Source organism: Falco naumanni, chromosome 9 (genome assembly GCF_017639655.2).
Source record: "Falco naumanni isolate bFalNau1 chromosome 9, bFalNau1.pat, whole genome shotgun sequence".
In the NCBI taxonomy this organism is placed as follows: Eukaryota; Metazoa; Chordata; class Aves; order Falconiformes; family Falconidae; genus Falco; species Falco naumanni.
This window is the reverse complement of record NC_054062.1, coordinates 1,420,014-1,444,802: the sequence shown is the minus strand read 5'-3', so window position 1 is coordinate 1,444,802 and position 24,789 is coordinate 1,420,014. Positions and strand designations below refer to the sequence as shown.

Below are 24,789 nucleotides of genomic sequence, written 5' to 3'. Positions count from 1 at the left end.
GAAGGCTACATGATGTGATGAGTGCAGAGGAAAGGTGGAGGAAGGGGAGGAAATCCTAGCTGCTTGTTCACATAAAGGAGTTTTATGAATCAGGACATCTGTAACTAGTGAAGGACACGGCTCAGTAGTTTTGCTGTGTTGGCCCCCCTTGTATTGCTAAGCAGAAAGTCTCGGGAAAATAGATTTCCAATTGAGAGCAAAATGAGGCTTTTGCACAGTGACCCCCCTGCATCCTACGGACAGCGAACACGCCTCTTGCAAATCCGTCACTTCCCTCGCAGCCCCGTGGTGCCGTGTGCCGTTAAGAAGGGCCTCAGGGTCTCTGAAACTGCATTTCTTTTTATAGGTGAAACATGAAACATAGGCAATATCCCATGGGCAGAGCCTGTTTGTAATTTCAGATTGTGCATTCCTCCTCCTCCCCACGAGCAAAGTCCTCGCAGCCCCTTTTCATCATCTCAGCGCTGGGTTTTTTTAATAATAATAATAAACGCGCTGGACCTCTTTCCTCCTTGTTTTTTCCTTCACATTAAAGGCTCACAGCCTGAGATTTACTGTGCTCAAGGCGGGTCAGAGGGGATGCCCTAGTCCTCAGTTCTGGTTTAAGATATTAATGGCCATTGCAGATGGATCATTCGTGCCGTGACATTTTGCTGTGCTATTGCAATAGCATGTGACCATCTAGCGTGGAGCCCAGCTACAGCTGAGAGATGTGTTTTGTCTTTCCTTCTTACCCTCTCTAATGCCCGTTTCTCAGAGTTGTTTGAAAACTTTTCTCTGTCATGCCGTTGCTATCCCGCTTTGCTTGAAGGTTAGTGATAAAGGTTTGTTCCTGCCTTTTGCTATGCTCAGGAAAATCTTATAGTAGTCATTTCTTAATGTCCAAGTATTTCTTTCAAAACAGTATTTCAGCGTCCACTTGTACCGTCAGGGTAGAAAACTGCTTAAAAAAAATAATCTTTTTTTTTAACCCTCAACATAGGTGATAAAGACAAGGAGTTTTCAGAGCAAACCTCTTGCTTTCAAAAAAACCTGTTTTCCTGCTGTCTTCTGGCAGGAGCCAGAATTAGAATAGATTTCAGCATTTTAAGCTGTGGACTAGACAAAATAAGTAGAAAATTCAGAGAAGATGAGAGAAGTCTGGCAGTGCCTGGAAACAAGCTGGTCATACAGTAGTTGTTTTGCGATCTCTGTTCTATCTAATACTTGGGGTTCATCCGAACCGAAGCTGTGTGAATAGCTGATTGGTTCCATTTGTTTGCATTGCCAAAAAAAAAAAAAAAAAAGATGGAAAATAGTTTGAAGCAAAATGTTGGTTATTTGAGTAAAATTAAAATATTTTAGGTTAAAAACCAAATGAGTAAAATTAATTCAATGTTTTTAAGAGCAACATTTCAATTTTGCTATATAAAAGACTTGTTTTGAAGATGGTTCAGTGAAATGTTCCGGGAACATTTACCAAAACATTTAAGGAAATTTAGCATGAATCCATTAAATGTTTCCATCATTGAATCTGCATAGTTCTTAATTATTTTTCTTCTGAAACAGTTGTCTCCAAAAAGTCTTTCCCAACTCAAGCCTTAACCATCCACAATTTCATTATCCCCTGCATGTCACTGAAGTAGCCAGAATTATTTCAGCTCTCTGATAACCAGTGGGTGGCTTTTGCTGGGGTAGAAGCAGGCTTCCTCTGTCAGCTCTGTGCAGCCTTTGGCTCTGTTGCAGGAATCCGTATGCCTTCCATGTGGACTGTGTTTAAACATATAGCTCTCTGCTCTTGTATGGCTTGTTCCCTTCCTAGGAGGCCAAGTTTGGAGGCGTGTGCTGCGCATGGGACAGAGTTCCTCTCACAGTTATTTCTGTTGAGTCTTGTCATTGTACCAAGTTTTTACAGTCATTCCTCCTTTGACTTCCCAAGTAGAATTTCCCTTTCTCTACCCCCTCATTGACTCATTCTTTAAGTAAATTGCTAAATAAATGAGGGTGGAAGGGCCATCAGGGGGTCATCTGGTCCAACAGCCTGCTGACAGCCAGGCTAAGAGGCAGTGGAAGGTAGCCCACCGCTCCTCAGAAAACCTTCAGGGATCCTTATTTCCTACTCAGGGAGTCAGAATCGGCTACCACAGTCCGAAGAGGAGAAGGAAAGACAGGTCCGTTGGGAAATAACTGTCAGTGGCGGTGTGCTCAAAGATGGGATCCCCGTCCCAGTGAACACCAGCCCACCCCTCCCGGGGAATCAGCCTAGATATTGGCAGCAAGCTGGTACTAAAGCATTACTAGAAGTTACTCTTGTTTTCTTATGGAAGAGGATTGATCTTTGACGCCAGCACTAGGATACGTTCACATAAAACCCCGAGTATTTTTTTCTTTTCTATAGAGCCTTATGAGAGGAAGAGGTCTGTTCACTGAAACCTAAACTAGCTCTTCTGTTCAGCTGTTATTTGACGCTTCACCACCTTCACGGTTGCTGTTAGCCAGAGGAACATGGTCTCTCTTCTTGCAGCTTCTATAGAAACACAATGCTTGGGAATTCACATTTTTGTCTCTCCTGCAGTTTCATTTCTCACTTTAGAATCAGTGTTGGGAAATACATTTTTCGTTCGGGATTGTTGTTACGGTTAATATGATCTATGGTTTGCCAGCAGTTCAGGTTTGAATGGGGGTAGCAATGAGACTTTTGCTGTACAACGCACCGTCTAGCATCTGCCTGGGCATTTTGGCCATTGCTGTTGCCTATTTTAACTCTCTGGTGATGTGTATCCAGGGTGATCAGGGAGGAGCAGGTGTTCCAGGAGATATCGGCTTCCAAGGAGACAAGGTAATTTGTTTTTCTTTCCTACAGTTTTCGCCCCCCCCCCCCCCCCCCCCTTATGTAGTAGTATGTGTGGCCACCAGCTTTCTCAGCTCATCTTAAACCACAAGGAGCTGGAACTAGCTGCAACCTGCTCTCAGGTTCCCCTGCTCGGGTAGCTCTCATCTGGGGTCGGTTGTATCTTTCTAAAGATGTAGATTTTGTGGTTACTCCTAATAAAAGCAGTTCTGCTGGGGGCTTTCTATAAAAGGGGCCACATCTTCATGCAGAAATTGGGAGTGATGGGGTGGGCTTGATGGGGATGGGTGTGAACGTGGGTGGTCCGGCGGCTGCAGACTCAGAGATTTTCTCTGCTCAGTGCAGCAACTTAAACCCTGACCCAGTAAAGCACTGAACGCCGTGCATAACTTCCAAGCAAATTACTTCTCCCCTGTGACTACAATATGATACTGACCTCAGCAGACTACCACGGTACTGAGCACTGCACTGGGGCCGACATGGCGCGGGGCCGTAACTGACTGCAGCAGCCCCTGTGTTCTTCGGGGCTAAATTCAGCCCCAGCGTTAGCAGAAACACCTCGCTGATGTTGGTGCCGTTAGTCCCAGCTCCCTGGCGGGCTGACCTCAGCCTTTAGAAGGTGCTCCTTGCTCTGCTGCGGAGGAGCTGGAGCCTGCGCAATTGGTATGTTTTGATGCTTCATTGTGTTTTCTGAAAAAAATGTGTCTCTCTCAGGGCAGCCAGGGTTTGCCTGGGGTCCCTGGGGCACGAGGGAAAGCAGGCCCCCTGGTAAGTAACCAAGCATCCTCTGCTTCCTAATCTCCCTTTCTAAAGGTTCAGCGCCCAGCTGGGAAGGCAGCTTGGCGGGGGTGTGCTGTTCTGATCAGGAAAGCAGTAGCCAGGAGCCAGCTCACTTTTCTCCATGTTCTTCCGATTTCTGCAGGGAAAAGTCGGTGACAAAGGTCCAGTTGGGTTTCCAGGACCACCTGGCCCTGAGGTATGTCCCACCCCTTCCTTCTCACATCTTTCCTTCCCTTGGTAACTTCTGCAGTATCCTTTCTTCCACAAACCCACGTGATACCACCTCTCTCCCATCTTGTTTTGCCTCTGCAGCAGTAGTTACTGGATGTCTGCAGCTTGCCACCCCACTGAGAATCAGCTGGCTGAGCAGCACCCGTGTGCCGTTTGAGAGGCTGTTAGAGATGCCAATCTCCTTTCCCACTGGAGGCTTTTAGCTCCCGAGCTCTGCACAGGCAGCCCCACACAGGGTTTTGATTAGGAGGCACATGCATATAGCTGCTGTGAATTCACATGGAAAGCAAGAGCCAAACACCGCCTCCCATGTGGGCACCCAGCCTGACAGAGGGACGGGACAGCTGCCACCGCTGCTGCTCACCATGACACCTGAGCTCTGATACATCTGCCAGCCCCAAAGCGGTGTGTTCTGGGGTCAGAGCCTTTGCTAATGACAGGCAGATGGATTGTTTTAGGACTAGGTGCCACCAGGCCTCCAGAAATGCCGAGACAGAAAGAGCTTTGCTGTGCTGTGGGATTTACTGTTAATTAATGAATTGAGGTCCACTTTTGTTCAAACTGGGAGACAGGGCAAGCTGTCCATCTTGTACCTTCTGACCACCTGTGCTCAGATTTCCTGATCTCCAGCTACTTTTCCAAGCCTTTTTTTTCCCAATCTTCCCGTGCAAATCCTATACGTAACAGCATGTTCTGCTGTTGTTCAGAAAGGTCAGTCCCCAAAGATTGTCTTTAACCTGGCAAACAGCATGTCACAACCTATCACCTCCCCCCATCTTGCCTTTTTTTCTTTTTTAACACCTTGGCAGACACTCACTGCAAAGCAGAGCATCCTGTCATTTTGTGGAGGGAAGATCTCAAGCCCAGGAAAGCAAACAAAGCTTCCAAAAGATGTGAGAGAAGCTGGTGATGCACTGGAATAGAGTCCCAGACGGTGTTCCAGCCACCAGCTATCTCTGGTGTTTCTACTCACCATGGTGTTCTCTGGCCCTTTTTGTTCTTCAGCGGCTTTTGTGGGGGCAGCACATTCATTTCTTGAATCTTGCATCTCACTTTCCACCTACCCTCTATTCAGGCTAGGGCTTCTCTTCCTTGCTAGGGTATGACGTACATGAGTGGTGACAAGGTAAGGAGGATCAAGATGAGCTCATGACCCATCCTACATCTCATGGTTTCCTGGCTTTTCCTTCCACATCTTATCATAGACATCATGGAGGGTGTTTTTTTTCAGTTTTTCCCCCACAAAATACCATTTGAAGTAGAAAAAGACTTACTGCCCTTACCAAAAAAATTGTCACAGTGATACATTAAATGCAGGGTCATCATCCCCCAGCGCGTTGCCATTTCTCTCCTTCGTATCCAACCAGGCAACATCTGTAAGATGCTTGAGAGCCACTTCCAGCACAACTGATGGTCTGTTTTCCCTTCATCAGTGCTCTGGTATTTTGCTGGCTCTGGAAGGGCTCTTGGTCGAGTGCTGCCACTTAGCAATCGTTCCTCTTTGTTGCTGTTGGAAGTGAGCACAGACTCCTTTGTTTCCTCAGCGAAGGGCTGGTGGGTGGAAAGGAGTCGCTGCCTGGCTGAAGGCAGCAGCTAACGAGCATGTCAGCACCTTTCCTAATTCCTCGCCCGCTCCCCTTCGTCGCTGAGGCGTGCAGTGCAGTTCGCTTCTTGGAGCCAGTGAGATTATGCGCTGACTCATAAAGATTAATTAAAACCCAAATTGCTGTTTTTAGCTGTGTGATGACAGGGAGGCCCTCACAGCAATAACTCTTGCAAGAAGATGGACCTAAAGGGAGCTGCTGGGAAAGGCTGCTCTCAGATCAAGCCCATAGCGCTGCTCCCGTTGTCCTGTTCCGTTCCCTCTGGAAGGTGTGCAGTGGCCCACGCGCGGACACTGCCGGCACCTAACAGATGTCTCAGCCTTGAATTAAAACCCTGGCGGAGGGTCTCCTCTGAAGCTGGCTGCAGGGGTCCACCTCCGCACCCTCACTGTCTCTCGTTTTCTTCAGGGCTTCCCGGGTGACATTGGCCCCCCAGGAGAAAACGGTCCCGAAGGCCTGAAGGTGAGCGGAGTAGAGACTGCAGCTCTGTGTGGGGTGGGAAGCAGCCAGGGAAAACAAAGTAGTGGGAAGGGGGGAGAGAGAAAGCCCTGGAGATTCCTAAAGATTGTCCTGGCCAGCGCTTCAACTTGGTCTGTTTGGCTTGAGGTCCCTCCAAGTGCAGGGTTTTCTTTTTTTCATTATTTTTTTTCTGTAACAAAATTGACATTGGATGATTTCCTGTAGCTGTGAAAGAGACTTTCTCTTTTTAATTGCCCTTCTGAGCTTACGTTTCTGTTTTCTGAGTGTCTTTTCCTTTGGCTCTTTCTCAGGGAAAGCCAGGAGCACGAGGTTTACCTGGGCCGAGAGGACTGCCTGGACAAGAGGTGAGTGTCTTCAGACTAAGAGCAGATTGGATCTAAAGAATAATGTTGAGTTTTGAAGATTAATACGTGCTGAAATGGTGCCTGTGACTTGAAATCCCCCCGTCCCTCTGCGTGTGGAAGCAGAGGCTTATATTCAGTGATCAGAGACCCACGGAAGAGCTTCCCCAAACTGCAGTCCTGCCGTCTTGGCTTGCGGTCACTGCGGCACCTGCCGATCCTGACCTCCGCACCGCTTTGTGTTTAAAGCCTGTTCCCCTGCCCCCCAAGCGGGCGTCAGCGCCCTGTTCCCTGCACACCCCCTCGCCCAGGCAACCCTGACCTGGCTTTTGCTTCCCGCTCCTTGTAAATGCGTTTTCTTCCAGCCGTGAGCCCTGCAGACCCCACTCGCTCGCACGAGCAATGTCCTTTCGTACAACAGAGTCCGTGAATTGAAATCGCTGCTCTGCAGGGTCACCTGCGCCAGCACCTCGGAGCTCGCGGCTTGCCCTTACCGCTTCACCTGCACACGTGAAGCCTCGTTCCACCCGCAGTTACTGAGCGGGGCGGTTGTCATTGAGCTCATTGTCCGGGTGCTGTGAGCACGGCAGCGGCAGCAGAGGCGGCCCCAGTGCCCTCCTTTACCCCACTGGGACTCCAGTGACTTCAGCGCAGTTTTGTCTCATTTACTCCGGCGTAAGCTGTTTGTCCAGAGTCGTGAGACATTGTGCAAATAATACTTGTTGCACGCATGGGCAGGAGCTTGTTCTGATAGCGCTAATAATCTAACTTTTTCTGGGAACTCTTTTGCTTGGTCTCTAAATGGGATTAATGCAAATCAGCTCATTTATTTGCACTGAAATTGGGGGGGGGAGAGAAATATTCTAGGCAATTTACAAAGGGAATCGAAGCCTTGCATTCCAGATTCAGGCAGGCATGACCAAGCTGCCTTCAATTTGCTCTAGTTAGTGAGTGTAAAAGTAAGACTGAAGACATGGACATGGAGTTTGACGTAGCTGCGCTGAAGGACTTTGAAGGCGCAGCAGACCACACCACCACCTCTACCTACCCAAGGTTGAGCCTGTGGGTTACCTCTTCTTTAGAAATGTAGCATATGGGGGGTGGGGGGGTGGGGGGGAGTTGCCTGAGCCTGCTGAGCTGGGCTCCTGACTTCCAGTCCCATCTTCAGCCCGCCAGCTCGTGCCACTTCATTACCACGGCTGACCACCTAAATGAGAACAGCCAGAACTGTGGCTGCCAAGGGCGCTTTTAATTTCTCTCTTGGCAGTTGGTTTTAGACACTTGAGATAATTTTTGTGAGGCTTAATTGAAGGTCTCCTAGAAACTGTAGTTCTGATCCTATCACATTAGGATTTGGTGCAGAGCCAAGGGAGAGGACCGAGTCCAATTGCTGTGTGAGATTTTGAGATAGCTCCATCCTGCAGCATGTGTAGTCCCATTTGAAAGCAAAAGGGAAACCTTCATACAGTTGCCAAATGGTTCTGTGGGAAATTTTGCAACACCCTTTTTGTGGGGCAAAAAAAAGAAAGAAACAGAGTAGAGCGCCCTACAGCATTCGTATCCTTGCCAAATCAAATGAAGCAGAGTCATGTGAGCGTGCCCACAGTACCCTATGGGCCAAATCCACCCCATGATAAGCCAAATCAACTGGTGTAGGCTTTGGTCAATTTTTTTTTTATTTTTTTTTTTGTGAGATGAGGAAGGGAGATGAGAAACCTGAGATGCTGAGCTCCCAGCTCTAAGATTCTAAAGGACTCTGTTGTTAAAAGTGACAGCTGAGCACACAGCCCGTGTTTAACTGCTGCTCATGCTGCAGACCTTTCATTCTTGCTGCTGGGTGGGTGCGAATTGTGTCACTACTTTCCTTTTATTTTAACTTCTTTTCACCTCAGGGAGATGAAGGACCCTTAGGACCACCAGGAGTCCCTGGTCCAGAGGTAGGTTTCAGTCGGTTACTCAGTTACTACCAGCTCTGACCTTGCAATGGAATTGTAGTTAAACTAGCATAAAGCTTCAAGCCTCTTGGTTTGGGGACTGATCTGCCCTTCCAAGAAATATTGTCTTGTCCAGGGCTTGGTCCAGCTGCTTGATCCAGGATGGCTGAAAGTCAAGGAAGTATCTTGCACAGGGCATTGAGTGGGACTCTAATTTTGTCGCCTGCTTAAAGTCTTCAAACCTTGAAAAGCCCTCTAACATTTAAATAGTTCATCCTCAGGATAAAGCATGTTGACTGGAAACCCTCTCTGTAACCAGCCCTGGTGTTTCTTCCTTGATTTACGGTGCTTTTCAATGAGTAGAGGGAAAAGCAAGAAAAAGGACCAGACAGTGAGAGAGAGTCCTTTTTGACCTCTAAGTCACTCTGAACACAGTGATGTATCACAGAAACAAAGTTAGAAGAAGCAAAAAGTTTATTACCATAAATGTGAGCTTGCCAGCTCAGGCTTTGGTAATGGTTGTGTACATAATTGTCATCTCAGGTTAATAAAATATCTTGAAAATTGGTAAGTGTGCTGGAACTTCTCGGTGGATCAGGAAATAAATGTTTTCTCTTGAATTTTCTCCACTGTTCTGGTAGACACGTTCATTCCTTTCCAGAGCAGCATGTGGGACAGCACCATAAGTGTTCTAGCCAAAGGGAAGGCTCAACATGAACCTTTTGGTCTGCAGGGGGTTTTCTGCTTTTCAGAGCTGTAGCTGTGAGTGCTAGCCTGGCTTCCCCCCACTGTAGGGACAGTTCGGCTCCCAAATCCTCTCTGGATGCCGGGATGGAGCCCATAAGAAGCTCACATGGCCGAGTCCCTGCCAGCGCTAGGGAAGTACCATCTTTGAATGCTCAGGCTGCTGATGTCCTTGTTGGCATTCCTACAAGAAAATTGCTGCAAGCGGGGTAAATCAGCTGAATGCAGCACGTGATAAACCGAAGGGCAGCCACGACGCCCTTGACATGGTTGGTCATAGTCCAGGCGTTACGTTCCGGAGGCAATGTTTAAGTAATGGAATTGAGCTGGAGGGTCAGAAACGGGCTGGACCTTGGAGTAACTGTCTGGGCGTGTTCCCTGCGGAGCAAACCTGGTGCTGCTTGAGGCACAGCACTTTCCTCTTGCTGTCTTGCCTTGGCCTCGGTAAGGGCTGCTACATCTCCAGCGCCCTGAATTCACAGGAGGCGTTTGGTTGTAAGCTGCACCACACAGGTTCACAGACACGCTGCTGTGACCAGGGGCAGCTGCAAGCTTTTTCTCTTTATTGTTTTTCCATGTATTTCAGGGTCGATCTGGCCAGAAGGGATTTCCGGGAAGACCTGGTCCCAATGGTCCAAAGGTGAGGAAGGAGTTTGCTCATGATCAGAGAGGCAGCGGGTGGAAGGGAGGAAAGAAAGAAGGCAAATGGCTTTTCTCTCTCAACTTTCCCGTGCTTCGAGCCTGGGATATTCATTCCAGAGAGGACAAGGGGACCTGAGAAGTTTCTCTTTTTCTCTGAATTTTGGGGTCTTAGCTTCTGTTTGGTGTCTTCAGCAAAAAGAACGATGGTGTATTTTTTTTTAAGCCATGTGCTTTATTATAAACAAGTGTGTTCCTCTGATATTAACCAACTCCCCTCTCCATCATCTCATCTTATTTTCCATTGCTTCTCCACGGTTTTGTTCTAAAACAATGCACATCATTCCTATCTTTGCTGCCTAATTAGCAGCTGGAGCCATCCCAAGGCAGTTCGCTCCACAAACCCACACTCAAAAGGAAAGAGAAAACCCAACAAAAACAACCTCTTCAAACAATAAATAGCAAAAATGTGGCCTGGCAGCACATCTGGAGTATCTGCCTACTGAGAAAATACAGCTGCCATCACCCGCAGACAATACTGGTTAGCGGGGAGCAGCCGCTGGATGGCCCATCCAGGGGTGCTCCGCTGGCCTCCGAGCGCTGCCGCGGCTGCCCTCATCCCTGGTGGGTCTGAAATTCTCCTCTTCACCCCTCATGTTTCTTACTCTCTGAACTTCTCTCATCCTGCACTGTGATTTATCTTACGTAGGGTTTTTTTCTGTGTTTTTCATCCGGATGCTCCACCTGATAGTAACATGATTTTGTTTGATATTTTGCAAGAGCAGAACCAGGATGCAGCATTGCCTGGGAATATTTGGGTTGTCTTTTCCACTAGCAGGTGAATTTTCTTGGATCCTTTCTCCTCTGTCATTCAGGAACTACACCTCCCCATGGTGTCTGCACTCTTGCTTTCCTCAAATCCTTTGGTTGATCGGGGTCCTTCCCTACTCTTCCCTGCTGCTGCTGTGTTTTTGTTGTCATCTATTTTACATAGTCTTTCAGGTTGAAGTGTTATGGGTCAGAAACACCCTGCTTCAGGAACACCCCTCTTGAGTGCTCGTGCCTTTTCAAACATGGGGATAAAGCAACCAGGACTGGGCTATGCCACAGGGAAGCAGACAGCTTAGATTTCAGTATCTGAGTTTGGTTTTGTGGGGGTTATTTTACCACAGCAGGACCAGCTGCTTTTGGGGCATTTCAATCCAGAGCAGCAAGGTTTTGCTCCGTCTTTATCAGCCGTGTTTCTTGCCTTGGGTTATCGTTCGAGTCACAGCTGGTTTTGTCAGGTGGTGTTTCTTGCAGATTTTCCACACTCACGGCAGCAGCCCAGAGCACGGGCTGCCGGGAGGGTCTGGCTGCCAGCCCCAGGTAACCCGTGTGCCTTGTCTCTCCTTGTCCTGCAGGGTGAGCCGGGAAACCGTGGCCGACCAGGGAAAGTTGGTGAGCAGGTAAACTTCCTTTTCCTTCCCTGTTTGACAATCTCCGACGTACGGTGTCTCCTAGCTGGCCAGAGTGCAGGCAGAGGACAGGGGCCAGGGGCTTTTTGCCACCCCAAACCTGTCCATAGCCCTGGTGCTACAGCTGGGGTGCTCCTAGTCTGGCTGAAGCTCTCTGTGAACACACGGGCTGTGACCATGGTGTCTGGTTTAACCTGGAGGTGTTTCCATAGGCAGAGTGCTCTGTTACAGCCACAGTTCAAGCAGATGTGCTGTCAGGGACAGCAGCAGTGTGGCACGTGCGGCCAGCTGTGCTCCTCAAGGAGGCACAGCCATCATCAGGAAAAAGATTGTGGATTTCTGTATACTCCTCTTACCCCCAAAAGGGCAATTTCCAGACTTTGCCTAGGTGTGTTTTAAGGGTAGATTCCTCTGCTTTGGGTGCTGTGCTGCTTTGACTCCCACTGGGTTTTTTGGGAGCAGAGGAGATAGCCGCTGAAGAAACCAGACCCTGGGGAAGAGAGGCACTGAGCTGCATTTTGTTGTACCGCAAGAGAACATTCTGCTGGGCTAGCAGGGGACATGTATCATTCCTGTAGGCTTCAGGGAAACCACAGGCATCAAGGAAAAAGAAACAATTGTTCCCATGTCTCTGTGATCGAAACCAACCTACTTGTCCACCACCAACCCTGAAATTGCAGCCACGGAGCCTCCAACATGTTCCATGTATTGCTCCATGACCACACCAAGCTGGCTGCAGCAGCTGGCCCTGGCAAAAAGGGTGTTGCTTCTCAGCACAGCTGCCCTTACCAACACCTTCCCTGTCGCATCGTTAACGAGTTTGGTTTGGTTTGGTTTGGTTTAGCTCATCAGCCTCTTGGGCTCTTCTTTTGCCATATGCAGCGATTGAAGGCCACTGCTCCCATGGGTTTCTGACCAAACAAGACCAAAAAACCAAGGTGGATCCCCTTCAGTACCAGCACTCTGATGAGCCTTGGTGTATAACAAGGGTAGTTATTTCTATTTGGAAATTAGTCATTTCTATATTACGGTTAATAATTTACTCCATGAAGAGCAACAACTGAATAAGCAAAGTTGTTCCACACATCTGAGTTCTAGTTGCAGCTTTATCAAATTCTGCACAATGTCAGGCAACATCTTCCAGTGCTCTGTGCCTCAGTTTCCCCTTCTGTGGAAGGCGTGAGGCAGCTCTGAACAGTGCTTAGTACAATGTCTCCTATTCTCAGGTGGCACCTATGGGCGCTGTTGTATATACAGTTGAAAATGGATGTTTGGAGAGCTTTGAGATCCTTAACACGATTTATCCTTGAAGGACAAAACATCATTAGGATTATTATTCTTTAACATCCCTCAGGACTAACCTTGGATGAAAACTGTAGGCACTGTTCACCAAAAAGAAAACACAGCTGGCCTCCGCTGACACTGAAACCAGCCCAGCGGTATGAAAGCTGCCTGTATTAGTCAATTAGTCTCTGTCTAGAAATATCACCCAGAAAGAATTTCCGTTTCCATACCAGTCAAGTCATTAGAACAAAAATGTTGCACCAGATTAGTGAGAAATCACCTCCTTTCCCGTCACACCTTTGCTGAACGATGCTGGACTGTTGGGGTTTCATCCCTCCCTCCACCTAAGCCTCGGCGTGGGATTTTGGGGCTGGGCTGGTTTTTTGCAGAGCTCTGAGAGGTTGCGCTCCCCAGGTCGCTTGGCACTAGGAGACCCCCTCGCCTCACCACTGGTTTTTCTTGTGGAGGCCTTGATGTTCTCTGTTCCCTGCGCATGTAGGAGTGGTCAGACCTTTCAGACTCGCTGCTCTGCCCTCCATATGGGCTCCCTCTGGGCAGAAACCCTCAGCATAGCAGCATGAGGAAAGATCAGCCGTCCACGTCCATCTCATTGGATCTCCCTTCCCTTTCTCTGGGACAGCTCATTAGGCAAATGTGGGAGTTTCTGTGAGGTTTCCAGTGACACTTGAGCTCTCATTGGAAAAGCCACAAATTTAAGCCACGGGGTAGTCCCTGGTGTGTTGGTTTTTATGTTCCAAGGACACCGACTCAGGAAGTTCATTCATAAGGTGCTTGTTGTCTTCACATGCTGGAAGGATTTCAGCTGCTGGGCTCCCCCGTACCCTGGAAATGTGTGATTTAACCCTTCCTTGCCAGTAGATGGAGGCAGAAGAGTATGAAGAAGAATACGGGACCTCTGCCCCAGGCCACCAGCCTTCCTGTTCCAGAGCTGGGAATGCAGAGCAGAGGATTGACTGAAATGTCCACGCTGGAGGTCAGACAGCCCTGCAGGAGAAGCAACACCCTGCAGCAAATGGGACAGCAAACTGAGGAAGGGTGACACAAGCCCAGAGACACCCCCCCCCCGCACTAGAGACTGAAACTATCAATGGAGTGTTCCAGCTGAAAGAGGCCATGGTTGACCTACATCCTTAACGGGAACGAGGAGGTCCTGTCATAGCAGGAGCAGCCTTTTGAGTCCCTCCTCCCGTACAAGAAGTGACAGCCCTACTCACTCACGTGGCCATGCCAGGGTCACCATGCACCCATCGCACCGTGCTGGGCAGGCAGGCACTCCACGGCCCCCCGGGGGTCTCTCTCCCCGCGAGGGAGAAGCGTATTGTCCCAATAGCAGGTTTTATTCTAAAATAATTTGGCAAAGGAAACCAGCGGCATCAGTTGTCACCTTAATGTGTTTTCCTTGCAGTGCTTTTACAAAGGAGGGCTGGGCTGTAGCGGCATTTTGCCGGTGGGGTCTGACCTGCGGAGATACGGATTGACTTGACCAAGGTCAGACGGGTCACCGAGACCCAAGCGGGGAATTGCACCGGCGTTCCCCACGTCTTAGAGCAGTGCCTTTCCCAATGCACTTGCCTTCCCCTCCGGAGCGTCTTTCTGAGCTGTAGCCCCCTCGTTCAGGGATTTACGGGCACTGTAGTGCGTGCAGCCTCTTTGATCGGACCCGGTGTTTCTCCCCTCGCCCCCCAACGCACGGTGGGACCCCCACGCGGCTGCAGGGTACGGCTGAGCCCGGTGCACAGGGGGTTAAACCGCGTGGCTTTTCTTTGCGGGTCAGAGCGTCCTCCCTTAAACTGTGATATTTACTGTTTTACTTTCCCTTTCTTTCATCTGAATGGGAGAATTGTACATTTACTCCCTCCCGTCCTTTGTCCCTGGTTTGTTTTGTTTTGAGTTCTAGCGAACCAGTAAAACAGAAAGGCCATGATCAGTTCCTGCTGGGAGCAACTGGCGGTCCCGTCCCTGGGAGACCCTGCTCACGCTGGGCTCGCCTTTCGGTTGTTTCTCTCAAATGGGCTATGATTTATGCAAGGCTTCATTGCTGACTTGCTCTCTGTTGATGCAGCCAAGAGGGGGGGCTTAATTATGACAGGGCTGGACAATAAATGGGGAAAGCCAGACAGGAGTTAGGAATTACAACCCGCCAGTCCCCCCCCCCCTTTCCTTCCCCCCAAGCCCCCAGCAACTTTTTAACAATCTCCATCCCTTTTCCACCATGCCCTTGGCTGGGGAATACAGCAGACTGAATCATGAGCGACATGCTGAACTCCCCATCTAATATAAATGTTTTACATTCTTTCCTGTATACTGTGGGCCTTTATCCGGGCAGCCACCACTGCTGGGACTTCACGTGCATCATTACACACATTGCCTGGAGTCGCGTTTGATGCAGGGCTTCTTTTCAGCCCTGGGAACCTGGGAAAAATATGTTACGCCGCAGCCATTTTAGCGTAATGGCCACGATTCAGGTCTGCTTTGATTTAATGTTTGCCACTGGTGGCTTTTCTGGTTCTTAAAACCTGAATCTTTTGCTGCTTGTGTTCCCTTTAGTGTTGATCCCATTTTGGTCGGTGAAGAATATCGTTACCCAATCTCCCTCAGTTGTTTCATATACTCCCAATAATTTATCAAGATTTATTTTGCCTAGACATATCTCTCTCGATTTGTGTCTGCTTGCAGACACAGCAGCGTTCGTTAATGTAGCCCAGAGCAGGCAGTATTGGCTGCAAGCACTGCAGAGCTACTGTGCTGGAAGCCTGGCCACGTCACAGGGTCCCTGCTGTGCTGCCTCGCTTCGGTCCGTACCCAGCCACGGACGCTCCCCTCGCCGGGTACGCGGGTACTGCCACCCCTCTGCCAGGCACCCCCGGGCTGGCGGGGCAGCACAACCAACGTGCCTCACTTGGTGACCCAGATTCCTTAGGGAGCTTTTAGGGTGGTAGCTGCTGTGGTGCTGCTGTGGGCGGCGGGAAGGTTGGCCGTCAAGCCTGAGTCTGGACATGTGATGTCCCTCAGAGATGTTTTTGAAACAGTCTTGTTCTGCACTGTAACATTTGCTTGCAAGAGCAGGGATCTCTCTTCTGCAGGGACTGACCTAAGTAACCCAGAAATATCTTAAAGAGAGCATCTTCCCCTGGGGGGGAGAGAGTTTAGCAGCTTTTCTGAGAAATTTTAAATTAAGGAACATATTTATTTTTTCTTGCTTTATTATCTTATTTTTGCCTAGCAGTGTGTTTTCCTGTTTCATCTCATTGCTTTGCCATTTTCTCTCTGCCTTAACATTTGCTTTCTTCATGGCCTTGGGCTACTGGAAAACTTCAGTAACCGGATACAGTTATCAGCTATGCTTCTGCACTTGTGTCTAATTGAAAAGATAATTGATTCAGCAGCCTTCAGCAATGCCACCCAGTGGCAACCTTGCGCGTGCAGATATTGCAAATTTGCCTGCTCTCCCTTTGGCTCCTGCAGGGCAACCTGCTCCGAGTCCAGCACCGCTTTGCCCCCACGTGCGTGCGCCGTGTCCGTGCTGCCTGGCCACAGCGGCACACTTGTGCACTGGGACTGCTTCAGCTGCAGCAAAGCCCATTTCAGCGCCGGTATCAGAAGGGATGGTGACATCAAGTCCCAGGTGGGGTGGTAGAGATTTCCTGGTGGTCGCTGTCTTCCTGTGGTTGATCGGTATTCCCAGCACGGCGCAGTGGTGTGCCGGTTTCCTGGGACATCATCTCTGGATGAATTTCTAACGCAAGCATTTCACTCCGTGCTCTGACATACCCACTGAGCTCTTTGCCTTCTCTCATGAGTTTTTTCCAAACACTTTTCACCTGGGTGTTGCTCCCATACCAGAGTGTGACACGGGCTGCTCTGAGCAGAGAGTGTGTGGCTGCTCCCTGCAAGAGGTGAAGCCAGCTGAGCGTCCAAGTGAGAGATGCTTTTGTGGAACCCATCAGCATGCCTCATTGAGGAGCCTCTGTCTCCAGTGATGCTCAAAGGACGGCATTTAATTGCACCATGTGAGGAATGTTAATGCATGAAGTCTCTCAGTGTTTGGAGTCATCGTCAGAAGCTGTTCCCTCCGACGACTTTTAGAGAGGGGATCACATTGTGTTTTATGTCTCTGAATGGGTCTGCTGAGCCTCACGCGTATGGGAAGAGCAGTGAGGCTGGTCATTTTATGCTACAGCTTTACATTGTGAGTGTAACTTCATGGAGAGAGGCTTTTGGTGGCAGGAGGAGCTGCACAGCCTGCAAGGAGGCGGCTCTCTGATGCTGGATGCTCCTCTGTAGCTGGGTGGTACATGGTACATATAGGTATATGTAGCTGTGAACAGACCCACAGCGATGCAGAGTGCAGAGAGCTCCCCTACAAACTGCACGCATTAGGCCAGCTGGGAACAGAAAAAGCAATGAAGCAGGAGTACAGAGGAAACTTTTGCTTCTTTTCTTGCTGTTCCACCAGAAAGGAGATAGCAGGGTGAAAAGCTCTCCTTTTTTTTTCTGAGACCACTCTCCAGAAGCTGCCTTGATAACGTCACTTTTTTCCCCGTTATGTTTGTTCATGCTGAATGTTTTCTTGAGCGTGTCATTTGAAAACTTCCTTGATGTTGAAGTGAAAAGTCAGATGTATTTGCATCGAGGAACTTTTACAATTTATTATGAAGGTTTCAAATTATTCTAAAAAAGAGGAAAAGTGGCATGATACCACTGGAGAATCCATCTCCTGTCTCTTGACTTGCTCAGCAACCACCTCCCAGTACCCAAATGAATCTGTTGCCTCAAATCAAACAAGCTGGGGTATGGCTTCAATTCACACCACCCATGCAAACTGTGGGCAGGTTATGAAGTGTTTCAACAGGAGATTAATCCCTTTAGCTACAGACTCATTGGATGAACTAAATATACGTATCCATCTCTGAACGACCCTTGCTGGGTCTAGGGATGAGGCTAAGAGAATCACACAGTGGGAGAGTGCCTGCAGTGGCAGAGAGGACAGTCCCTTGCACGTCTAGAGCCAGAAACCCACTGAAGCTGGTAGGGAAGCTGCTGCATTTCAATTCTCAGGAATCTTCGCTTGAGATTCCATCTATTTCCATCTTCCTAATTAAAAGCAGTTCTGTTTGTTTCTTAGTTATCCCAAACGTTGTTAAATGCTGACAAATCCTGAGCTTTTTTTTCCAGGATAGTTTCTGAGTAGTGTGACAGATCTGCTGCCCTGCTGGCCCTTCTGGCTCTGTCCTCAGACCTTTATTTTCTGCTGACATCGCAACAGCATGACACTGTCCAGGGCAAAATTAGTTTGCACAAGGGTCTGAGGCAGCTCAGATTAACCCAGAGGAAGCGTACCCAGTACAGCAGCTAAAATGATGGCAACTCTCGGAGCCTGTGCAACCCAGGAGCTCCCGCTATCGATAGTCTTGGGGAAGCTGCACCGATGTTTTGGGAAAACAAAGCCATGCTATAGACTCAGCCTTTCTACGAAACGTGCTTAACTCATCCCCTATACTGTGTGTTGTGGCTCTTGCAGATCCTAGTGCTGCTGTTCCAGCTGGCGCCTAAAGCAGAACCAGCTGTGGAGTTAGACGTTCCCATGGCCGGGAGCAACTCTGTCCGCTCTGGTAGCCAGTAGGAATTACTGAGCGGTGTACAAGGGATGCGGTGCTATTTCAACCAGCAAGGTGGACCAAAGAAATCATTTACTTTCTCAGCAAATAAAACTGAAAATTAATTGTGCTTTTCTCTTTCCTCAGGGTCTAATGGGTTTCATTGGTCCCGTAGGGGAGCCTGGAATAGTGGGAGAAAAGGTAAGATTGCTTGCAATGAATCGGTTGTTAAAACTTTTGCAGGATGGGGGAGACTGGGATGGGAGGAATATTGGGGATTAAGTTCTCGTGTCAGTGCAACACCCAGTGGGAATGCAGCGCATCCAGCGTCATCCACTTTGCATTTAGGAATTAACATGTGTTTGCTCTCCAAGGAGATGCTGTCAAATATCCTTTAAAAATCTATGCTTTGTTCATTCAAAATCTGCCAGAAAGCTTGTATCTGACAGTCAATTCTGTTTATTCTGGGAATGGGGGACCCGTCGGCCCTGCGTTCCTGGTCAAGGGAGGAGCCCAAGGAGCTTAGCCTACAGGCGGGTTTGTGCAGAGATGTGCTCACAAGCCCAGGCTGAGTTGCTGGTGGGGTCGCACAGCACCAGGGCTAAGCCTGTGTTCAACAGGAGCTTTCAGCAATTTCTCAGGTGCAGAGAAGGCGCAGGAGTGCAGCCACCCATTTGAGCGAAGGCTGGTTCAGATATTTCCCTTTTTGTTTGGTGAGGACCATCCTGTCCGGCTGCCCCGGTGGTTGCATTGGGCACGCTACTAAGGCCTGGTGCCCTCTTGTGTGCAGTACAGATACGTGCTTCTTTTGGGAAGAAAAATGGTTTTATTTTCCATAAAAATGTAAATGGACATTAATTTGGTTTCTATTAGCGTAAAATTTTATTCAGGGGTAGCTTCCAAAGACAAATCATCTATGTCATTCACTATATCTCAGTTGCAGACTGCTGGTTTTCATTGGGGGTTTAATTATTCACAGTCCAGCTATAAAGATAGTAAAGAGCACAAAATGATGCATTCCACACATCAGTTCTCTCACTCGCTTTTATTACTTCAAGCCCTGTCCTCTGGGTAATGATGTCAGGACTCTGTGACAGTCATACTGTGTTCGCTGCAGATGCGTTTTATTGCCTGTCTGCAGCAGGCTTTGGGCAGCCCCGTACGCTGGATGTGCTCTGGTGGGGCAGTAGCAGAAGCAGGCTCAGTCCAAACTGTCAAGGCACACAAGAACTGCAAGGAATGACACAATGTGGGCTGTGATTTACAGAAGGAAAACGGAGGAATAAAGAGTCTGTGATGTGTCCAAGGTGGTTACGCAGAAAGCTGGTGCCTGAGTGAGCTGTCTCAGTGGCAAGTGCAGCCCTGAATCCCATGAGGAGTGGAAGGGTTTGCCATGCAAGGGGCATGGGGAGATCTTTTCCCCTACTCCAGTAAATTCACACCTGGCCCCATGTTTTCCATGCCAGTGCCTTGACCTCATGAGCTATCCTCATCTCGCAGATCGACTCTGTAACATGATAATGTGATAATGTTACAGTGGTGTCAAGGCAAACCCGGGCAGTCCTTTGAAAATCTCCCCTAGGAGATCCTCGGCACAGCTGCGATTTCTATCAGACTTCTTCTCTACCAGGAGAAACTTGCAGATGACAGAAATAACTATCATCAAATCAAAACCTCAACCAGGCCTCCAGTTGGCATAGCATCCTGCAGCTTACTATGCTGTTGTGAGCTAAATGAAGTGGGAAATATGCTTTCATTAGACATAGCTGAGTCAGCAGTCTTCGTCCTGAGAGCTGCAAAACTTAAGACTGAAGCCAGTAGAGTCCAAAGATTATCAAAGAGAACAATACAGTTAATACATACTTAATAAAATCCATGCATTCAGGGAGAAAAAAATCCTTATGCTGGTTTACGAGGGCCAACTGGTGACAACACAGACTCTGGGATTTGTTTTTAATAAGATGCTTAGAGCCCGAGAAGTATTTCCCTTTACACTTTAGCTCTTGGAAGGTAGGTCAGATTTTGGGTGTAAACTACTTGGCAGCATTTGCTAACTCCTCCTTCCTCATCCCCCCAAGCGCACAAGTGTAACACACCTAATTCCCGGGGCATTACCAGGGTTGCGAGGGAGGGTACAGGCAGCCGTGGTGGGAGCTGCCACCGCCTCCGAAAGGAGCGGCTGATGCCCTGCCACTGAGTCTCCAGCTCGCCCCGGTGGCAGCGGGTCCCGGTGGTGCTCACGGACATCTCCCGTTCTTGGCTGAGCTGTAGAGCCAAGGATGCGCTTGGGAAGTGAGATGTTCTGCAAGTGGGGATAAGTAAGACTTTTGGAATTTGTAAGTGATTTTTTTAGTATGTCGTTTTTTAACGCCGAATGGTGGCTTGTTTTAGAAGGGGCAGTATCTTTAGGGTGGGCCATGGAGGAACCCCTCATAAACACAGGGTCATTGCAGATCGTTGTTGTTTGCACTGTGGTCTCAGTATGAGCCACAGGATAGAAAGTCCCCCAGAACACCTACAGTCTCCTTCTGAAAGCACCAGCCGCCTGTTCCGGGCAGCAGCGTCCGGTGCCTTGGGTGGGAAGGGCTGGAGATCCCCTGGGATCCAGTCCTAGCAATGTCTGGGGTTGGGGGTGGTCTCAGGTACATTGCTTGTTTCTTGTTCTTTGGTGGTTTGATGGCAATAGTAAAGTCCTCTCTCTTGGATATAGAGGATTAGCTAATTCTCGCTGTAGCCCTTTAACTACTCTGATGAGATGGATACTTGAAAGAGGATGAGGATTATTCTATACTGGGAGCCTTTCTGGTAGAAATCTGGTGGCACAGGCTGTGATTTACGGCTATTTTAGTTGTTTCCTGGCTCTAGATCCCTGTCGCTGCCAGCTCAGAGTGCTTGTTAGCAAAAGTCCTTACTCTTCCCCATGTGCCTGTGTCTCTCCTAGGGTGACCGTGGCTCAGTGGGACCCCCAGGGCCTCCAGGAGTCAAGGGGTCGATGGTAAGGAGTAAGTCTGCATTCTCTCGCTCTTGCTGCTGCCTCTTTCTCTCTGTCCTAGTGAAGGGTGCAGCTTCTCCCGGCACTTAGTTAGGTGACAACAGCTTCCCATCTCTGTGGGGATGGGAATGGCCATTTGACTGACTGGATATTGAGGTGTAACCTCTCCCCAGCAGCCATCTTCAGCAATTCCCACCCCCAGCGCCATGCTGGGGTTCAATGTCCTGCACCTCGGCCAGCTGAGGACCTGTTGTGTCCAGTTAGAGATAACCAGGCACGGCAAGCTGCGGCTCCTGAAGGGTTGCCTGTTTCCGAGCATCCTGGCTGATGGACAGGCGGGGCCGGGCAACAGGAGTCTGTTGTTCCCATCTCAGCAAGTTGCAGAGGGAGCTGGAGACACGTGGCCGCTGGGCAGCACAGCACGCTCGTGGTGGTTTGCTGTGCTGTGTGCACGGCCCTGTGGGGATCAGTCCTCATTTAGGAGTTTACAGGGGGGACCTCAGCAAGGTCTCGTCTTGCTCTGACACCTCCTGTCTACCCTAGCACAAGAGCCAAAGACAGATTTTCATATTAATTCAGCCCATTCTCTTCCGGGCTGTTGGGAGCATCTCGCTGCTTATATGGCTGGCAAGGTTGGAGCTGGGCTTCTGGAAGTTTGGCCTTCTCCATCTGCCCCTGCACGATTTTACCCTGACAGATAACAGACCTGCCTGACCTTGCCAGCAACCCACAATGGCTTTTTTCCTCTCTTCCCACTTAGAGGAAGAAAGGCTGAGCAGATCCTGGGAAATCACACCAGGCATGTTCTTCTTCCCTTTCAGGGGCACCCCGGGACACCAGGAGGAGCGGGTTTTCCTGGGATCCCTGGACCAACAGTAAGTAAAGGCTACCGTCACTTCGTAATACCACAGACCAAAAATCAGCATCCCCTATCCCGGGCATTTATGGGCTGAGTCAGGCAACCGTGTCCCAGTTGATGTGAGTTTGATGTGAACAAGAGATATGGGGGAAGAGATGGGGCATGGGTGGAGCAACACGGAAAGAGATGCTAAAATCAGAAGTGGTGCTTAATTCAGACTTCTGTAGCCCATCTCCCTAACGGGGGATCCAAAACTCACAATCCAGACTCAGCCTTTTAGCAGGACACAAGCACACTAGCTCAAGGTGTTATTGCAGGGCCCTCTGTTTCCTCTGGGAGCTGTTGGCAGCGTGGTGGTCACGTCACGCGCTGCAGCGGCTCTATCATGCGGTGACTGCATGGTGCATTTTCAGGGATGCTCGCTGGAGCGAGAGGAGCAGCAGAGCAGCTGCCCCCAGGTGCACCCTCCCTCTGGATGGGCTCATCTGGTGCACGTGCAGCTGTGGCTGGAGCCTGCAGTTGGTGCGGAGGTAGAATTCAGTGTGGCTCCAGTTTCCCACAGCCCTTGCTCGGATGCAGCCCTGGCTCTCCTGGCAGCACAAATGCCGCTGTGTGTCGTTTGCTGGAACCAAGAGAAAGGCAGCTCTAGGCGGGTACGGGGAATGGATTTTGCTCAGCGTGTGAATTCCCACAGTGTTGTTAATTGGGAGGGAGATCACAGCAGCGAAATGCCCAGGCAGTGCCAAAGGTCTGGCCGGCAGCTCTGCCCACAGTGGGGAGCTCGGCGATGCGCTGGGCCCACCGGCTGCAGCCAGCTGCTGCCTGGGGAGGGACTGCACAGCTGCAAGGAGCAGCTCCAGGCAATGGACGTGATGGAAGGAAAATGTCTGAGGTCAAGCAGCACCTCGGGTGACCCGTCCATACTGGCAGAGCAGCAGCGCGGCACTGGCCAGGAGCAGATGCTGAGGCAGCCCCAGCAGGGAGCTGCTCTGTGGCCCCTCATGGCAGCGCCTGCTGCTGACAGAAGTCCAGGAGGCAGCAGATATCTCTAGATGTCCCTTTTTTAGCAGCTTTCTCAGCATGTTGGCTGCTGCAAGACTTAGGGATAGCTGGAGCATAGGCAGGCCCCCTGCTTGCTGCACGCTTGTGAGCTGGGGAGGGGACCGGGGGGTTCTCTGCACCAGCCCTGGGCAGAGAGCTCCTGGGGGTCCTGCAGCACTGCCTAGTGCACTGCTATCTAGTACCGTGAGTTGGGGCCGAGTTTTGTCTTCCTTCACTGGGGCATGATGACGGCAGTATGAGTTGAGGCGTCAGCTCCGACTGGAGATGCCAAAAGCTCTCTGAAGAGCTCTGGGAGCCGAGACCGTCCCCAGGTCCTTCTGCTTCCTTCGGTCCCCTGTTCTCCTGCAGGCAAATAACAAGTTCATCCAAGCAAAATATTTCCTCCAAGACTGCATTTTAAAAAGTCATAATTCAATAAGTCAAACTTCCACACAAAGCCAGTAAATCAAATAATCCCCTAATATCAAATCCCCACTCATTAACTCCAGCTGTTTCTGCCTGTTTCTCCACCAAAAAGTCGTTATTTGCTTTTCAAGCCAGACCTGAGGCACGCTGCTGTTGTTTGTCCTAAACTGTTAAAATCTTTGAGATTAAGTTATCCAGTGAGCCTTAGCAGCTCTGATGGCTAGTTCAGCAGAGGGTGACTGGGAATGGGACGCAAAGGTATAGTCAATGGGAGGAAACTTTGCCCTTAATTTCAGCTCGCTGACACTTGAGAATTCCTTTTCCCCTCTTCTTGCTCACCATCACGGTACATCTTTTGTCTTAATACACAGTTTCGAAAATAACGCATATGTATAGGTATATTAAAGGTCACTCATCTTCTCCTAAACAGTTCCTTGAAATTCCCAGCATGGTATGTAGTTATTCCCTCAGCATTTTGCCATCACAACGAATGTTTCTGTGCTCGTATTTCCATAAGCTATTTGGGATAGGCTGAGGCTTCCAGGAGGATATTCCAAATACCAACAAAGAATTTCATTTCAGTATGTGTTTATCATAAAAAATCTCTATAAAACAGGCATCTGACACATCTACTGCTTGTCCGTGCCAGTTGCTACTGACCTCACTAAGCAAAACCAAGATTTACTGTGATGACAAATATAGTTACAGTCAAGTAACTTTTCCATCTTGAGTGAGAACAGCTAAGCATTTGTATTCTGAACTTACATGCCATGCAGCAAGATGCCTCCATTCCAAAAGCAAAAGCTTTATTAGTGGCAGTGGTACAAGCAGTAGGAAGATCACAGTCCAGTTTTGTTCTGATCCTTGGTGAAGCTTGCAGGGTTGACAGTTGGTAAAAGCTATTAATATATAAATAGCAAAACTTGATGTGGAATGTTTGAGAGAATAAGAATGGAATGTGTCATTTTGAGGTTTTCTGACAGCAGAAAGGCACTAACTTTAAATGTGGGTTTTGAAAGTTATAACACAGAAATAATTCCTGTTAATTGAACATATCCTTCAATATTTGAAACATAAATATTCTAACAGACAAAAAAGCTGTTTAATTTTCTTCTGCATTTTCTGCATGCACATTAATGAATCAAGTGTGTACAAATCCTAGTTAAAACCTGAAACCTTTCTGTAAGCGTAAGAAGAACAGGCTCATCCACAACACCAACAGTCCAAATGAAATTAGCATCTATCTGCCAGTATGAATATTTATGCAGCACTAACAGGGCAACAGATACTTGAAGATAAAATCATCACTTGGCTAAAAAGGTCAAACTTGGATACCTAAAATGAGGTGTCTGATTTTGTATTTGGACAACTGAAAAACAGATCCTGGTTGTTATTATTTTTGTACAGATACTGAGCAACAGCTGTTTTTAATAGCTTTGGAGGGAATTCTGGATGTTCGACTTCTCTTCAGATCACACCACTTGTACAGACAACAGGCTGCAGATAAGTTAAGCATACAAAACTCAGCC

General features: G+C 48.9%; 1 protein-coding gene across 2 annotated transcripts in view; it reads left to right on the top strand.

The window, feature by feature from the left end:
- The window catches only part of COL27A1 (collagen type XXVII alpha 1 chain), a 159,602-nt gene that overhangs the window by 78,852 nt on the left and 55,961 nt on the right, over window positions 1-24,789 (top strand). For both annotated transcript variants that reach the window (XM_040606985.1, XM_040606986.1), the window contains 11 exons: window positions 2,765-2,818; window positions 3,545-3,598; window positions 3,753-3,806; window positions 5,854-5,907; window positions 6,216-6,269; window positions 8,159-8,203; window positions 9,531-9,584; window positions 10,987-11,031; window positions 18,090-18,143; window positions 20,884-20,937; window positions 21,756-21,809. In XM_040606985.1, the coding sequence (XP_040462919.1) occupies window positions 2,765-2,818; window positions 3,545-3,598; window positions 3,753-3,806; window positions 5,854-5,907; window positions 6,216-6,269; window positions 8,159-8,203; window positions 9,531-9,584; window positions 10,987-11,031; window positions 18,090-18,143; window positions 20,884-20,937; window positions 21,756-21,809 (576 nt within the window). The remainder of the gene's footprint in view (window positions 1-2,764; window positions 2,819-3,544; window positions 3,599-3,752; window positions 3,807-5,853; window positions 5,908-6,215; window positions 6,270-8,158; window positions 8,204-9,530; window positions 9,585-10,986; window positions 11,032-18,089; window positions 18,144-20,883; window positions 20,938-21,755; window positions 21,810-24,789) is intronic.